Here is a 19,302-nt window from a genome sequence, read left to right as displayed (position 1 = left end):
TGTGAGACATAAATAAGATGTTTCTTTCATGGACTGTGAGACATAAATACGATCTTTCTTTAAGGGACTGTGAGACATAAATAAGATCTTTCTTTAAAGGACTGTGAGACATAAATAAGATCTTTCTTTAAGGGACTGTGGGACGTAAATAAGAACTGTCTTTAAGGGACTGTGGGACATAAATAAGAACGTTCTTTCAGGGACTGTGGGTTGTAGATAAGAACTTTCTTTAAGGGACTGTGAGACATAAATAAGATCTTTCTTTAAGGGACTGTGGGACATAAACAAGAACGTTCTTTCAGGGACTGTGGGTTATAGATAAGAACTTTCTTTAAGGGACTGTGAGACATAAATAAGATATTTCTTTAAGGGACTGTGAGAGATAAATAAGATGTTTCTTTCATGGACTGTGAGACATAAATACGATCTTTCTTTAAAGGACTGTGAGACATAAATAAGATCTTTCTTTAAAGGACTGTGGGACATAAATAAGAACGTTCTTTCAGGGACTGTGGGTTATAGATAAGAACTTTCTTTAAGGGACTGTGAGACATAAATAAGACCTTTCTTTAAGGGACTGTGGGACATAAATAAGAACTTTCTTTAAGGGACTGTGAGACATAAATAAGATCTTTCTTTAAGGGACTGTGGGACATAAATAAGAACTGTCTTTAAGGGACTGTGGGACATAAATAAGAACGTTCTTTCAGGGACTGTGGGTTATAGATAAGAACTTTCTTTAAGGGACTGTGAGACATAAATAAGATCTTTCTTTAAGGGACTGTGGGACATAAATAAGAATGTTCTTTCAGGGACTGTGGGTTATAGATAAGAACTTTCTTTAAGGGACTGTGAGACATAAATAAGACCTTTCTTTAAGGGACTGTGGGACATGAATAAGAACTTTCTTTAAGGGACTGTGAGACATAAATAAGATCTTTCTTTAAGGGACTGTGGGACATAAATAAGAACTGTCTTTAAGGGACTGTGGGACATAAATAAGATATTTATTTCAGGGACTGTGAGACATAAATAAGATATTTCTTTAAGGGACTGTGAGACATAAATAAGATATTTATTTCAGGGACTGTGAGATATAAATAAGATGTTTCTTTCATGGACTGTGAGACATAAATACGATCTTTCTTTAAGGGACTGTGAGACATAAATAAGATCTTTCTTTAAGGGACTGTGAGACATAAATAAGATCTTTCTTTAAAGGACTGTGGGACATACATGAGAACTTTCTTTAAGGGACTGTGAGACATAAATAAGATCTTTCTTTAAGGGACTGTGGGACATAAATAAGAACTGTCTTTAAGGGACTGTGGGACATAAATAAGAACTGTCTTTAAGGGACTGTGGGACATAAATAAGATATTTATTTCAGGGACTGTGAGACATAAATAAGATATTTCTTTAAGGGACTGTGAGACATAAATAATATATTTATTTCAGGGACTGTGAGACATAAATAAGATATTTATTTCAGGGACTGTGAGACATAAATACGATATTTCTTTAAGGGACTGTGAGACATAAATAAGATATTTCTTTAAGGGACTGTGGGACATAAATAAGAACTGTCTTTAAGAGACTGTGGGACATAAATAAGATATTTATTTCAGGGACTGTGAGACATAAATAAGATATTTCTTTAAGGGACTGTGAGACATAAATAAGATATTTATTTCAGGGACTGTGAGACATAAATAAGATCATTCTTTAAGGGACTGTGAGACATAAATAAGATATTTCTTTCAGGGACTTTGGGACAAGCAGCCGCTGCCGGTCGTGACCTCGGTCCTGCAGAGACCTCCTTACCCATGTGAGGTGGGGGTGCGCCCCACACCTCGCCCCATCGTACCCCCATGAGACATAAATACGATCTTTCTTTAAGGGACTGTGAGACATAAATAAGATCTTTCTTTAAAGGACTGTGGGACATAAATAAGAACGTTCTTTCAGGGACTGTGGGTTATAGATAAGAACTTTCTTTAAGGGACTGTGAGACATAAATAAGATCTTTCTTTAAGGGACTGTGGGACATAAATAAGAACTGTCTTTAAGGGACTGTGGGACATAAATAAGATATTTATTTCAGGGACTGTGAGACATAAATAAGATCTTTCTTTAAGGGACTGTGAGACATAAATAAGATGTTTCTTTAAGGGACTGTGAGACATAAATAAGATATTTATTTCAGGGACTGTGAGACATAAATAAGATCATTCTTTAAGGGACTGTGAGACATAAATAAGATATTTCTTTAAAGGACTGTGGGACATAAATGAGAACTTTCTTTCAGGGACTGTGGGTTATAGATAAGAACTATCTTTAAGGGACTGTGAGACATAAATAAGATATTTCTTTAAGGGACTGTGAGACATAAATAAGATGTTTCTTTCATGGACTGTGAGACATAAATACGATCTTTCTTTAAGAGACTGTGAGACATAAATAAGATCTTTCTTTAAAGGACTGTGGGACATAAATAAGAACATTCTTTCAGGAACTGTGGGTTATAGATAAGAACCTTCTTTAAGGGACTGTGAGACATAAATAAGACCTTTCTTTAAGGGACTGTGGGACATAAATAAGAACTTTCTTTAAGGGACTGTGAGACATAAATAAGATATTTCTTTAAGGGACTGTGGGACATAAATAAGAACTGTCTTTAAGGGACTGTGGGACATAAATAAGAACGTTCTTTCAGGGACTGTGGGTTATAGATAAGAACTTTCTTTAAGGGACTGTGAGACATAAATAAGATCTTTCTTTAAGGGACTGTGGGACATAAATAAGAACGTTCTTTCAGGGACTGTGGGTTATAGATAAGAACTTTCTTTAAGGGACTGTGAGACATAAATAAGACCTTTCTTTAAGGGACTGTGGGACATAAATAAGAACTTTCTTTAAGGGACTGTGAGACATAAATAAGATCTTTCTTTAAGGGACTGTGGGACATAAATAAGAACTGTCTTTAAGGGACTGTGGGACATAAATAAGATATTTATTTCAGGGACTGTGAGACATAAATAAGATATTTCTTTAAGGGACTGTGAGACATAAATAAGATATTTATTTCAGGGACTGTGAGACATAAATAAGATGTTTCTTTCATGGACTGTGAGACATAAATACGATCTTTCTTTAAGGGACTGTGAGACATAAATAAGATCTTTCTTTAAGGGACTGTGAGACATAAATAAGATCTTTCTTTAAAGGACTGTGGGACATAAATGAGAACTTTCTTTAAGGGACTGTGAGACATAAATAAGATCTTTCTTTAAGGGACTGTGGGACATAAATAAGAACTGTCTTTAAGGGACTGTGGGACATAAATAAGAACTGTCTTTAAGGGACTGTGGGACATAAATAAGATATTTATTTCAGGGACTGTGAGACATGAATAAGATATTTCTTTAAGGGACTGTGAGACATAAATAATATATTTATTTCAGGGACTGTGAGACATAAATAAGATATTTATTTCAGGGACTGTGAGACATAAATAAGATATTTCTTTAAGGGACTGTGAGACATAAATAAGATATTTCTTTAAGGGACTGTGGGACATAAATAAGAACTGTCTTTAAGGGACTGTGGGACATAAGTAAGATATTTATTTCAGGGACTGTGAGACATAAATAAGATATTTATTTCAGGGATTGTGAGACATAAATAAGATGTTTCTTTCATGGACTGTGAGACATAAATACGATCTTTCTTTAAGGGACTGTGAGACATAAATAAGATATTTCTTTCAGGGACTTTGGGACAAGCAGCCGCTGCCGGTCGTGACCTCGGTCCTGCAGAGACCTCCTTACCCATGTGAGGTGGGGGTGCGCCCCACACCTCGCCCCATCGTACCCCCAGTCTGAGTCAGCAGTTTTGCTTTATGAATTCTTTATTTTTGTCAAGCTGCTGCGCCTTCTTGGAGACAAAGAAGTTCTTTAAAAAAACCCTCAAGGTGGACTTTTTTGTCCTTTCAGTACTTTTTCCAAATGTGTGTTTGTCATTTCAAGCCAATAATTAAATAGCTTTTGATCAAATGATGTCACAGTCATCAACATGTGTTATTTCACCATTCAAATCTGTGATATGATGTCATCAAAAGTCCTTCAAAATGATGTCACAGTCATCAACATGTGTTATTTCACCATTTACAACATTCACACTCACATTCACACACTAGGGCCCATTTAGTGTTGCCAATCAACTTATCCCCAGGTGCATGTCTTTGGAGGTGGGAGGAAGCCGGAGTACCCGGAGGGAACCCACGCAGTCACGGGGAGAACATGCAAACTCCACACAGAAAGATCCCGAGCCTGGGATTGAACCCAAGACTACTCAGGACCTTCGTATTGTGAGGCAGATGCACTAACCCCTCTTCCACCGTGCTGCCCTATATATATATATATACAGGTAAAAGCCAGTAAATTAGAATATTTTGAAAAACTTGATTTATTTCAGTAATTGCATTCAAAAGGTGTAACTTGTACATTATATTTATTCATTGCACACAGACTGATGCATTCAAATGTTTATTTCATTTAATTTTGATGATTTGAAGTGGCAACAAATGAAAATCCAAAATTCCGTGTGTCACAAAATTAGAATATTACTTAAGGCTAATACAAAAAAGGGATTTTTAGAAATGTTGGCCAACTGAAAAGTATGAAAATGAAAAATATGAGCATGTACAATACTCAATACTTGGTTGGAGCTCCTTTTGCCTCAATTACTGCGTTAATGCGGCGTGGCATGGAGTCGATGAGTTTCTGGCACTGCTCAGGTGTTATGAGAGCCCAGGTTGCTCTGATAGTGGCCTTCAACTCTTCTGCGTTTTTGGGTCTGGCATTCTGCATCTTCCTGTTCACAATACCCCACAGATTTTCTATGGGGCTAAGGTCAGGGGAGTTGGCGGGCCAATTTAGAACAGAAATACCATGGTCCGTAAACCAGGCACGGGTAGATTTTGCGCTGTGTGCAGGCGCCAAGTTCTGTTGGAACTTGAAATCTCCATCTCCATAGAGCAGGTCAGCAGCAGGAAGCATGAAGTGCTCTAAAACTTGCTGGTAGACGGCTGCGTTGACCCTGGATCTCAGGAAACAGAGTGGACCGACACCAGCAGATGACATGGCACCCCAAACCATCACTGATGGTGGAAACTTTACACTAGACTTCAGGCAACGTGGATCCTGTGCCTCTCCTGTCTTCCTCCAGACTCTGGGACCTCGATTTCCAAAGGAAATGCAAAATTTGCATGGTTGGGTGATGGTTTGGGGTGCCATGTCATCTGCTGGTGTCGGTCCACTCTGTTTCCTGAGATCCAGGGTCAACGCAGCCGTCTACCAGCAAGTTTTAGAGCACTTGGCGCCTGCACACAGCGCAAAATCTACCCGTGCCTGGTTTACGGACCATGGTATTTCTGTTCTAAATTGGCTCGCCAACTCCCCTGACCTTAGCCCCATAGAAAATCTGTGGGGTATTGTGAAAAGGAAGATGCAGAATGCCAGAGCCAAAAACGCAGAAGAGTTGAAGGCCACTATCAGAGCAACCTGGGCTCTCATAACACCTGAGCAGTGCCAGAAACTCATCGACTCCATGCCACGCCGCATTAACGCAGTAATTGAGGCAAAAGGAGCTCCAACCAAGTATTGAGTATTGTACATGCTCATATTTTTCATTTTCATACTTTTCAGTTGGCCAACATTTCTAAAAATCCCTTTTTTGTATTAGCCTTAAGTAATATTCTAATTTTGTGACACACGGAATTTTGGATTTTCATTTGTTGCCACTTCAAATCATCAAAATTAAATGAAATAAACATTTGAATGCATCAGTCTGTGTGCAATGAATAAATATAATGTACAAGTTACACCTTTTGAATGCAATTACTGAAATAAATCAAGTTTTTCAAAATATTCTAATTTACTGGCTTTTACCTGTATATATATATATATATATATATATATATATATATATATATATATATATAGAGAGAGAGAGAGAGAGAGAGACAAATACATGTATATATACGTGTAAATGTATATACATATATACATACATAAATATGTGTCATGTCTTTTGGATCATGTTTTGCTTTGTTTAGTTATTGGACTCTTTAGTTTCTGTTTACGCTCCATTGTTTTTGTTTCCATGACTACTCATTGGTTTCACCTGTCATGCATTTGGACTCACGCACCTGTTGTAATCATGTCACTATTATTGAAGCTTTCAGTCGCCAGGCAGATTAACTCTGCTCACTTCATGCCATGCTACTTCTGCTGCCATAGTTTCGCGTCATAGTAAGTGTCTTTTTGGTTTCATGTCCATAGTTTTTTTGTCAGAGTGTTAGTTTTGTTCATAGCCAAGTTTGTACTACCGCCCTTGTGCGCGTCTTTTGTTTGCAACCTTTGTTCCTTTTTTATAGTAAAATTAAATCATGTCCCTACCTTCACCTCATGTCCACTCCAATTTCTTTGCATCTCGGGAAAACAAACCATCCCATAGTCCTCGCACTGACAATATGTATGTATACATATATATATATATATATATATATGTATATATATATGTCTTAATAAGGTTATCCAAAAAATAGTGCTCAATACCGTAGTAGAGCGCAATATATGTATGTGTGGGAAAAAAATCACAAGACTATTTCATCTCTACAGGCCTGTTTCATGAGGGGGGGTACCCTCAATCATCAGGAGATTTTAATGGGAGCATTCACATACCATGGTTTATATAGGGCACAGAGTGGGTGGGTACAGGCTGGCCTAGGGGCGTGGTGATTGGCTCATGTGTTACCTAGGAGGTGTTTCCGTCTGTGGCGGCATGCTGATACAATTTCGCTGCGCTTGTTGAGGGATGACAGGTCTGGACGGTAAATAATAAACAGTTTCTCTTTCAAGCATAGGTTGCATCTTTTATTACCACTATTGTAAGGTGTGCTGGATGCAAGAATTTGCCATGTTATTGAATATTCAACATTATTGTCTTTGAGGTCCCAAATGTGTTTGCTGAGTTCTGTGGTATTTCGCAGGTTTTGGTTCCTGAAAGAAGCCTTGTGATTGTTCCATCTGGTTTTGAATTCTCCCTCGGTTAATCCTACATATGTGTCGGATGTGTTAATGTCCTTGCGTATTACCTTAGATTGGTAGACAACTGATGTTTGTAAGCACCCCCCGTTGAGAGGGCAATCAGGTTTCTTTCGACAGTTACATCCTTTGTTGGTTTTTGAGTCGCTCTGTCTGGGGGCCGACGGCTCATCTGCAATTGTTTTGTTGTGGTTTGAGATGATTTGTCGTATATTGTTCATGCAGCTGTAGCTCAATTTAATGTTGTTCTTGTTGAATACTTTTCTTAGGTTGTTGTCTTTGGGAAAGTGTTTGTCAATCAGATTGAGGAATTTGTGTCCAATGTTCGTTGAGACGTTTTTGCTGTATGGGGGGTTGTACCAGATGATGTCGTTTCGTTTTCTGTTCTTTTTTGGCTGGTTTCCTGGCGTGGGTTCATAGGTGAGGGTGAAATTGTATCCGCTTTCATCAAGGGCTTTTTGGTACGGGGGGGGTTGCTTGGTCAAATTCAGCTTTGCTAGATGACAGCATCGATAGCCTTTTATTGATTCCGGTAGGTATTCTTTTCGTGGTGGTGGGTGGGTGGTTGCTGTCATGGTGCACGTATTGGAGTGTTGTGTTGGGTTTCGTGAATGGTTGGTAGCTGTTATTTCTCAGGTTGAAAGTGACGTCAAGGAAGTTGACGGTTTGCTTGTTGGCTTCAATCGTGATCCGTAGGCCGTTCTCTTTGAAAATTTGGCATATGCGCTTCTTGGTATTCTCGCTGCTCCTTGGCGAGGCGCGACACACTGCCAGTCCGTCATCACGGTAAATACCAAGGTTCAGATTACAAACCCCGTTTCCATATGAGTTGGGAAATTGTGTTAGATGTAAATATAAACGGAATACAATGATTTGCAAATCCTTTTCAAGCCATATTCAGTTGAATATGCTACAAAGACAACATATTTGATGTTCAAACTGATAAACATTTTTTTTTTTTTTTGCAAATAATTATTAACTTTAGAATTTGATGCCAGCAACACGTGACAAAGAAGTTGGGAAAGGTGGCAATAAATACTGATAAAGTTGAGGAATGCTCATCAAACACTTATTTGGAACATCCCACAGGTGTGCAGGCTAATTGGGAACAGGTGGGTGCCATGATTGGGTATAAAAGTAGATTCCATGAAATGCTCAGTCATTCACAAACAAGGATGGGGCGAGGGTCACCACTTTGTCAACAAATGCGTGAGCAAATTGTTGAACAGTTTAAGAAAAACCTTTCTCAAGCAGCTATTGCAAGGAATTTAGGGATTTCACCATCTACGCTCCGTAATATCATCAAAGGGTTCAGAGAATCTGGAGAAATCACTGCACGTAAGCAGCTAAGCCCGTGACCTTCCATCCCTCAGGCTGTACTGCATCAACAAGCCACATCAGTGTGTAAAGGATATCACCACATGGGCTCAGGAACACTTCAGAAACCCACTGTCAGTAACTACAGTTGGTCGCTACATCTGTAAGTGCAAGTTAAAACTCTCCTATGCAAGGCGAAAACATGTTTATCAACAACACCCAGAAACGCCGTCGGCTTCGCTGGGCCTGAGCTCATCTAAGATGGACTGATACAAAGTGGAAAAGGGTTCTGTGGTCTGACGAGTCCACATTTCAAATTGTTTTTGGAAACTGTGGACGTCGTGTCCTCCGGACCAAAGAGGAAAAGAACCATCCGGATTGTTATAGGCGCAAAGTGTAAAAGGCAGCATGTGTGATGGTATGGAGGGTGTATTAGTGCCCAAGACATGGGTAACTTACACATCTGTGAAGGCACCATTAATGCTGAAAGGTACATACAGCTTTTGGAGCAACATATGTTGCCATCCAAGCAACGTTACCATGGACGCCCCTGCTTATTTCAGCAAGACAATGCCAAGCCACGTGTTACATCAACGTGGCTTCATAGTAAAAGAGTGCGGGTACTAGACTGGCCTGCCTGTAGTCCAGACATTGAAAATGTGTGGCGCATTATGAAGCCTAAAATAGCAGAAGGGAGACCCCCGGACTGTTGAACAACTTAAGCTGTACATCAAGCAAGAATGGGAAAGAATTCCACCTGAGAAGCTTCAAAAATGTGTCTCCTCAGTTCCCAAACCTTTACTGAGTGTTGTTAAAAGGAAAGGCCATGTAACACAGTGGTGAACATGCCCTTTCCCAACTACTTTGGCACGTGTTGCAGCCATGAAATTAAAAGTTAATTATTATTTGCAAAAAAAAAAAAAAAAAGTTTATGAGTTTGAACATCTGCGATGAGGTGGCGACTTGTCCAGGGTGTACGCCGCCTTCCGCCCAATTGTAGCTGAGATAGGCTCCAGCGCCCCCCCCCCCCGCGACCCCAAAGGGAATAAGCGGTAGAGAATGGATGGATGGATGGAGTTTGAACATCAAATATGTTGTCTTTGTAGCATATTCAACTGAATATGGCTTGAAAAGGATTTGCAAATCATTGTATTCCGTTTATATTTACATCTAACACCATTTCCCAACTCATATGGAAACAGGGTTTGTATATATATTTATATATGTCTTAATAAGGTTATCCAAAAAATAGTGCTCGATACCGTAGTAGAGCGCAATATATGTATGTGTGGGAAAAAAATCACAAGACTACTTCATCTCTACAGGCCTGTTTCATGAGGGGTTCCCTCAATCATCAGGAGATTTTAATGGGAGCATTCACATACCATGGTTTATATAGGGCACAGAGTGGGTGGGTACAGGCTGGCATAGGGGCGTGGTGATTGGCTCATGTGTTACCTAGGAGGTGTTTCCGTCTGTGGCGGCGGCATGCTGATACAATTTCGCTGCGCTTGTTGAGGGATGACAGGTCTGGACGGTAAATAATAAACAGTTTCTCTTTCAAGCATAGGTTGCATCTTTTATTACCACTATTGTAAGGTGTGCTGGATGCAAGAATTTGCCATGTTATTGAATATTCAACATTATTGTCTTTGAGGTCCCAAATGTGTTTGCTGAGTTCTGTGGTATTCCGCAGGTTTTGGTTCCTGAAAGAAGCCTTGTGATTGTTCCATCTGGTTTTAAACTCTCCCTCGGTTAATCCTACATATGTGTCGGATGTGTTAATGTCCTTGCGTGTTACCTTAGATTGGTAGACAACTGATGTTTGTAAGCACCCCCCGTTGAGAGGGCAATCAGGTTTCTTTCGACAGTTGCAGCCTTTGTTGGTTTTGGAGTCGCTCTGTCCGGGGGCCGACGGCTCATTTGCAATTGTTTTGTTGTGGTTTGAGATAATTTGTCGTATATTGTTCATACAGCTGTAGCTCAATTTAATGTTGTTCTTGTTGAATACTTTTCTTAGGATGTTGGGATGATTGACAAACACTTTCCCAAAGACAACAGCCTAAGAAAAGTATTCAACAAGAACAACATTAAATTGAGCTACAGCTGTATGAACAATATACGACAAATTATCTCAAACCACAACAAAACAATTGCAAATGAGCCGTCGGCCCCCGGACAGAGCGACTCCAAAACCAACAAAGGCTGCAACTGTCGAAAGAAACCTGATTGCCCTCTCAACGGGGGGTGCTTACAAACATCAGTTGTCTACCAATCTAAGGTAACACGCAAGGACATTAACACATCCGACACATATGTAGGATTAACCGAGGGAGAGTTTAAAACCAGATGGAACAATCACAAGGCTTCTTTCAGGAACAAAAACCTGCGGAATACCACAGAACTCAGCAAACACATTTGGGACCTCAAAGACAATAATGTTGAATATTCAATAACATGGCAAATTCTTGCATCCAGCACACCTTACAATAGTGGTAATAAAAGATGCAACCTATGCTTGAAAGAGAAACTGTTTATTATATACCGTCCAGACCTGTCATCCCTCAACAAGCGCAGCGAAATTGTATCAGCATGCCGCCACAGACGGAAACACCTCCTAGGTAACACATGAGCCAATCACCACGCCCCTACGCCAGCCTGTACCCACCCACTCTGTGCCCTATATAAACCATGGTATGTGAATGCTCCCATTAAAATCTCCTGATGATTGAGGGAACCCCTCATGAAACAGGCCTGTAGAGATGAAGTAGTCTTGTGATTTTTTTCCCACACATACATATATATATATACATATATAGATATATATATATATATATGTATATACATATATATGTGTATATCAATATATATACAGCAGCATTTGACGTCACTATGGGAAGTTTTGACGGAGCAGAAACGTGTGAACTCGTTGGGAGTTTCCTCCTCTCCCAGCTCGCTGGCCTCAATCTGAACCTTGGTATTTACCGTGATGACGGACTGGCAGTGTGTCGCGCCTCGCCAAGGAGCAGCGAGAATACCAAGAAGCGCATATGCCAAATTTTCAAAGAGAACGGCCTACGGATCACGATTGAAGCCAACAAGCAAACCGTCAACTTCCTCGACGTCACTTTCAACCTGAGAAATAACAGCTACCAACCATTCACAAAACCCAACACAACACTCCAATACGTGCACCATGACAGCAACCACCCACCCACCACCACGAAAAGAATACCTACCGGAATTAATAAAAGGCTATCGATGCTGTCATCTAGCAAAGCTGAATTTGACCAAGCAACCCCCCCGTACCAAAAAGCCCTTGATGAAAGCGGATACAATTTCACCCTCACCTATGAACCCACGCCAGGAAACCAACCAAAAAAGAACAGAAAACGAAACAACATCATCTGGTACAACCCCCCATACAGCAAAAACGTCTCAACTAACATTGGCCACAAATTCCTCAATCTGATTGACAAACACTTCCCCAAAGGCAACACCCTAAGAAAAGTATTCAACAAGAACAACATTAAATTGAGCTACAGCTGCATGAACAATATACGACAAATTATCTCAAACCACAACAAAACAATTGCAAATGAGCCGTCGGCCCCCGGACAGAGCGACTCCAAAACCAACAAAGGCTGCAACTGTCGAAAGAAACCTGATTGCCCTCTCAACGGGGGGTGCTTACAAACATCAGTTGTCTACCAATCTAAGGTAACACGCAAGGACATTAACACATCCGACACATATGTAGGATTAACCGAGGGAGAGTTTAAAACCAGATGGAACAATCACAAGGCTTCTTTCAGGAACCAAAACCTGCGGAATACCACAGAACTCAGCAAACACATTTGGGACCTCAAAGACAATAATGTTGAATATTCAATAACATGGCAAATTCTTGCATCCAGCACACCTTACAATAGTGGTAATAAAAGATGCAACCTATGCTTGAAAGAGAAACTGTTTATTATTTACCGTCCAGACCTGTCATCCCTCAACAAGCGCAGCGAAATTGTATCAGCATGCCGCCACAGACGGAAACACCTCCTAGGTAACACATGAGCCAATCACCACGCCCCTACGCCAGCCTGTACCCACCCACTCTGTGCCCTATATAAACCACGGTATGTGAATGCTCCCATTAAAATCTCCTGATGATTGAGGGAACCCCCTCATGAAACAGGCCTGTAGAGATGAAGTAGTCTTGTGATTTTTTTCCCCACACATACATATACATATATATATATATATATATATATATATATACATATATATATATATATATATATATATATATATATATATATACATATATATATATATATATATATATATATATATATATATATATATATATATATATATATATATATATATATATATAAAAAACCCTAAAACCAAATCTTTTTACGCTTGTTTGTGTCCTTTTTGGTTTTGAAGAACATTATAAAAAGTTGCTAGGGGGTTCCAGTAACAATTTTGGTGTTCAATGAATATTTCACGTTAATATTTGGCATTACGCTAAATAAATTGCTTAGTTTTCACAAGAATTCACTTGAGTAATGTATGGATATCCATCATCCATCCATCAACTTATGGGAGTGCGGGTGGCGGGGGCAGCAGCCACTACTTTTTACATTATTATTATAGCATATAATGTGTGATGTGACTTGGACACACCCAGGAGTATTATGGTGTATAATAACCTTATAGCCAAATATTAGCATTAAGAGCTAACGTGAATCGCACAATGGCTCTTAAAAATATTTCCTAGTTTTCAAGAGTAAAACAGAGTTTATTTGAATGTTAGCGGATCAGGACTATGCAACAATGACCTTTACTGGCTTTTTATGGAAGGGAAAAATAAAAAATAAACAAACAAGAGTACAATTCTTGAAGCTAAAATATTAGCATTAGCAGCTAAATAGCCTCTATGAATCACGATGGTGCTTTATTTGCATTGAATAGTTTTTCAATAGTAAAACATACTTTAATTAAATGTAAGCGGTGCCAGGACACAAAACAATTACCTTTATTGGAATTTTATGCCATAATAAAACAGTAAATGTAGGGTTAAAATGTTAACAATAACAGCTAACGTGTCATGATCCGTTACCCGGATCATGGCTTGATTTATGTTGGTTATGTTTCTGCTTTAGTCTGTTTCCTGGGTGCACCCTCTTTCCTTGTTTACTGCTGGTTTCCATGGGCACTGATTCTCCTCACCTGTCTTAGTTTTGGCAATTAGTGTTTCCACCAGGTGTTTTGGCTAATCACTCCCCTTTATAGTTTCCTGTCACCCAGCAGTAAGTGCTGGGTCAATGTTTGCTCTATGCAACATTTACGTCCTTCTGTTTTTGCTCCACGCTCTTTATATTATTCTGCCGACCAGAATCCCGGTTTTTTTCACCCTTGGTGACATTTTGGTTTTTATTTAGCTCCACGCTTGCTAGCGTCCTCAGTTTTGTATTTTTGTCCTGCCTTTTATTTATTAAATATACTTAAATCTCCGCTCCTGCTTGTCTCCTGCCTTGGAAGGAACACAACAACCACAACCATGCGTCCAAGACGTAACATAACGAACCTCATTGAATCACACAATGGCTTTTTATTTGCATTTTTTAATAGTAAAATACACTTTATTCACCCAGACACACAACATTAATAAACTTACAGCCAAAAGAAATATACTATACAACAATAATATAGATCCTTTGAGCTCAAATATTAGCATTAACTGCTGCAGAATAATAAGTCCAGGTTAGATGCTAAGCTAGCAGCTAGTTCCTTGAAAATAGCAAATTGAGTGAAAAATATGAAAATTGGCTTGATTTGATTTTAAGACTCCAAGAATAAATTAGTAACCTTATTGGCAGAAGAAAAAGTACAATAGAGATTGTTCGAGCTTAAATATTAGCATTCACTGCTAGTGGAAGCTAGCTCCAGGTTAGCCGCTAAGCTAAGGGCTATTTCCTTAGAAAGTAGCAAGTAAAGCTCGACTTGCTAACACGTCAAAATGTCATGTTTGATCCTTCAGATCCACGCTACGAAAAGTCAACAATTCCTTGACAAAAAGCGAAGGTTGCATAATTGGGGGAGAAAAAGTGCGTTAGAGAGGACAGAGTGTAGCGCCAAGTGAAGGCCACCTGCTGAAGATGGAAAGTTGGCGCCTGCTGGTCAGACGAGGTCAGTCGTACACGCCTTTCACGCGCTTGTTCTCGGGGTCAAAGGTGGATCTGAGGTGGGCTTTGGCCTTGTAGGCCACGCCCATCCGCTCCAGCGTGAACTCGCCGCTCTTCACGAAGTCAGCGCTCACCTGAGGGAGACAAGAAGGTCACAGAGGTGTCACCACCTGCTGGCGCCACCAAGTCAAGAAGTCAACACACCAGGAAAAGATTTCAACTTTTTTTAAGAGAATCAAGAATTGAGTCTACTTCTGCAAAGGAGGACATTTTTCAATCCCAAGTTTACAATAAATAATATTACAATTTTACTCGGGGAAGCCATGGAAAACGACTTCCGGACGGCTTCGAAGCAATTCTGGACCACCATCCGCCGCCTCAGGAAGGGGAAGCAGTGCACTATCAACACCGTGTATGGCGGGGATGGTGTTCTGCTGACCTCGACTGCGGATGTTGTGGATCGGTGGAGGGAATACTTCGAAGACCTCCTCAATCCCACCAACACGTCTTCCTATGAGGAAGCAGTGCCTGGGGAGTCTGTGGTGGGCTCTCCTATTTCTGGGGATGAGGTTGCTGAGGTAGTTAAAAAGCTCCTCGGTGGCAAGGCCCCAGGGGTAGATGAGATCCGCCCGGAGTTCCTTAAGGCTCTGGATGCTGTGGGGCTGTCTTGGTTGACAAGACTCTGCAGCATCGCGTGGACATCGGGGGCGGTACCTCTGGATTGGCAGACCGGGGTGGTGGTTCCTCTCTTTAAGAAGGGGAACCGGAGGGTGTGTTCTAACTATCGTGGGATCACACTCCTCAGCCTTCCCGGTAAGGTCTATTCAGGTGTACTGGAGAGGAGGCTAGGCCGGATAGTCGAACCTCGGATTCAGGAGGAACAGTGTGGTTTTCGTCCTGGTCGTGGAACTGTGGACCAGCTCTATACTCTCGGCAGGGTCCTTGAGGGTGCATGGGAGTTTGCCCAACCAGTCTACATGTGTTTTGTGGACTTGGAGAAGGCATTCGACCGTGTCCCTCGGGAAGTCCTGTGGGGAGTGCTCAGAGAGTATGGGGTAACGGACTGTCTGATTGTGGCGGTCCGCTCCCTGTATGCTCGGTGCCAGAGCTTGGTCCGCATTGTAAGTCGGACACGTTTCCGGTGAGGGTTGGACTCCGCCAAGGCTGCCCTTTGTCACCCATTCTGTTCATAACTTTTATGGACAGAATTTCTAGGCGCAGTCAAGGCGTTGAGGGGATCTGGTTTGGTGGCTGCAGGATTAGGTCTCTGCTTTTTGCAGATGATGTGGTCCTGATGGCTTCATCTGGCCAGGATCTTCAGCTCTCACTGGATCGGTTCGCAGCCGAGTGTGAAGCGACTGGGATGAGAATCAGCACCTCCAAGTCCGAGTCCATGGTTCTCGCCCGGAAAAGGGTGGAGTGCCATCTCCGGGTTGGGGAGGAGATCTTGCCCCAAGTGGAGGAGTTCAAGTACCTGGGAGTCTTGTTCACGAGTGAGGGAAGAGTGGATCGTGAGATCGACAGGCGGATCGGTGCGGCGTCTTCAGTAATGCGGACGCTGTATCGATCCGTTGTGGTGAAGAAGGAGCTGAGCCGGAAGGCAAAGCTCTCAATTTACCGGTCGATCTACGTTCCCATCCTCACCTATGGTCATGAGCTTTGGGTTATGACCGAAAGGACAAGATCACGGGTACAAGCGGCCGAAATGAGTTTCCTCCGCCGGGTGGCGGGGCTCTCCCTTAGAGATAGGGTGAGAAGCTCTGCCATCCAGGAGGAGCTCAAAGTAAAGCCGCTGCTCCTCCACATGGAGAGGAGCCAGATGAGGTGGTTCGGGCATCTGGTCAGGATGCCACCCGAACGCCTCCCTAGGGAGGTGTTTAGGGCACGTCCGACCGGTAGGAGGCCGCAGGGAAGACCCAGGACACGTTGGGAAGACTATGTCTCCCGGCTGGCCTGGGAACGCCTCGGGGTCCCCCGGGAAGAGCTGGACGAAGTGGCTGGGGAGAGGGAAGTCTGGGCTTCCCTGCTTAGGCTGCTGCCCCCGCGACCCGACCTCGGATAAGCGGAAGAAGATGGATGGATGGATGGACAATTTTACTCAAATAAAAACATTTATTTGGAAAAAAAAAAGGTGAAAAAATAATTATAAAAACAGCACTAAAATAAAGTCAAAATATATCTTTTTTAAAGTTTTATTAATATTACAAGAATACTACCAGAATAAAATTGTAACTTTAAAAAAAATTAAATTAAATTAAAGGTTACTAAAACAAAAACTAGAATTTGTCCCAAAAAAAATCTTCCATTTTTCCGAGAGCTAACACTAAAAGTCAGGATTTTGTTTTAAAAAAGGTTTATTTTATGAGAATAAAGATCAAAGTAACTTTTTTTTTTTTTCAATAAAGGTGGAAGTGTGTGAGGAAAAAGTCCTAATATAACAAGAATATTACTCCATTGGAGTTAAAAAACATATTTAAAATGATTAATTTTATGAGAATTAAGATGAAAGTCGACTTCGGCAAAAGAGAAATAAATAAAAAACAATCCCAATTTTACAATAATTAAGTTGTAATATTACAAAACTATTTAAATGAAAACGTTTTCTAAAAAAAAAGGGGGGAAAAAAAGCTTGCTTAAAAGATAAATACAATTATAAAAATCAGCACTAGAATGAAGTTAAAATGATTTTATTTTTTTTAATTATAAAAGACAAATAGTGGATTTTTTTCTCGATTCTTTTCCCCTTTTTTGAGAACTAAATCTTAATATTACAAGAAAGCTTCTAGAATAAAGTCATGATTTAAAAACAAAAAGTGGAATAAAAAATGTAAAATCCTCCATTTTAACGAGAGCTGCCACTAGAAATAAAGCCAATAATTAGTTTTGAAAAAAGCCTTAATTTGATGAGAATAAAGATTGAAGATAACATTTTCTAAAAAGGCAGAACTTTATGAGGAAAAAAGGTGATCATTTTACAAGATTAATATATAATATTTAAAGACCAGATTTTATGAGAATAAAGATTTTAAAAAGTCAGAATTGTACAATAATTAAGAGGTGATATTACAGGAACATTTCCCAAATAAAGACAACATTTTATTAGGACAAAAAACTATTAAGGACTAAAAATATAACAAAGAACTAAAATACATTTAAAATATATTTTTTGAAAAAGACTGAATTTTAAAAGATGAAAGTTTGTTACAGGAATATTTTTAGAATAAAAGCATCACTTTATTTGAAAAAAAAAAAAAAAGGCTCAGTTTTATGATAATAAAAACTAATTAAGGCCTAATATTAAAAACAGCCCTAGGAAAAAAGTCTATTAAACAAAGAGTGGAATTTTTCATTTTATTTTTCCTATTTTGTGAGAACTAAGTCTTAATATTACAAGAATATTCACTTTTTAAAATGAAATTAGAGTCTACTAAAACGAAACGTAGATTTTTTTTATTTTTACAAGAGCTACCACTTATTTCAAAATCATTTTTAAAAATTTATAATAAATAAAGCAAATTTACAAGAAAAGTTGAATTTTATGAGGAAAAAAAATTATAATTAGGCACAACATAAGTTCTCTTTTTATTACAAGATTAAGTTTTTAGATGATGACCACGCCCCCATCAGGACAAAGTAGGACATGACCACGCCCCCATCAGGACAAAGTAGAAGATGACCACGCCCCCATCAGGACAAAGTAGAAGATGACCACGCCCCCATCAGGACAAAGTAGAAGATGACCACGCCCCCATCAGGACAAAGTAGAAGATGACCACGCCCCCATCAGGACAACATAGAACATGACCACGCCCCCATCAGGACAAAGTAGGACATGACCACGCCCCCATCAGGACAACATAGGACATGACCACGCCCCCATCAGGACAAAGTAGGACATGACCACGCCCCCATCAGGACAAAGTAGGACATGACCACGCCCCCATCAGGACAAAGTAGGACATGGCCACGCCCCCATCAGGACAAAGTAGGACATGACCACGCCCCCATCAGGACAAAGTAGGACATGACCACGCCCCCATCAGGACAACGTAGGACATGACCACGCCCCCATCAGGACAAAGTAGGACATGACCACGCCCCCATCAGGACAAAGTAGGACATGACCACGCCCCCATCAGGACAACGTAGGACATGACCACGCCCCCATCAGGACAAAGTAGGACATGACCACGCCCCCATCAGGACAAAGTAGGACATGACCACGCCCCCATCAGGACAAAGTAGGACATTACCACGCCCCCATCAGGACAAAGTAGGACATGACCACGCCCCCATCAGGACAAAGTAGGACATGACCACGCCCCCATCAGGACAACGTAGGATATGACCACGCCCCCATCAGGACAAAGTAGGACATGACCACGCCCCCATCAGGACAAAGTAGGACATGACCACGCCCCCATCAGGACAAAGTAGGACATGACCACGCCCCCATCAGGACAAAGTAGGACATGGCCACGCCCCCATCAGGATAACGTAGGACATGACCACGCCCCCATCAGGACAAAGTAGGACATGACCACGCCCCCATCAGGACAAAGTAGGACATGACCACGCCCCCATCAGGACAAAGTAGGACATGGCCACGCCCCCATCAGGACACAGTAGGACATGACCACGCCCCCATCAGGACAAAGTAGGACATGACCACGCCCCCATCAGGA

General features: G+C 40.8%; 2 protein-coding genes across 2 annotated transcripts in view; one reads left to right on the top strand and one right to left on the bottom strand.

The window, feature by feature from the left end:
• The window catches only part of dbh (dopamine beta-hydroxylase (dopamine beta-monooxygenase)), a 75,085-nt gene extending 71,030 nt beyond the window's left edge, over positions 1-4,055 (top strand). The window contains exon 12 of the mRNA XM_061931886.2: positions 3,771-4,055. Coding sequence (XP_061787870.1) covers positions 3,771-3,884 — 114 coding nt within the window. The 3' untranslated portion in view covers positions 3,885-4,055. The remainder of the gene's footprint in view (positions 1-3,770) is intronic.
• Positions 4,056-14,036: 9,981 nt separating this feature from the next.
• Positions 14,037-19,302, bottom strand: part of sardh (sarcosine dehydrogenase) — a 149,750-nt gene continuing 144,484 nt past the window's right edge. Inside the window, exon 22 of the mRNA XM_061931931.2 lies at positions 14,037-14,751. Coding sequence (XP_061787915.1) covers positions 14,623-14,751 — 129 coding nt within the window. The 3' untranslated portion in view covers positions 14,037-14,622. The remainder of the gene's footprint in view (positions 14,752-19,302) is intronic.

The sequence above is a fragment of the Nerophis lumbriciformis genome, linkage group LG39 (assembly GCF_033978685.3).
Source record: "Nerophis lumbriciformis linkage group LG39, RoL_Nlum_v2.1, whole genome shotgun sequence".
Classification (NCBI taxonomy): domain Eukaryota; kingdom Metazoa; phylum Chordata; class Actinopteri; order Syngnathiformes; family Syngnathidae; genus Nerophis; species Nerophis lumbriciformis.
This window is presented reverse-complemented; position numbering and strand designations above follow the sequence as displayed.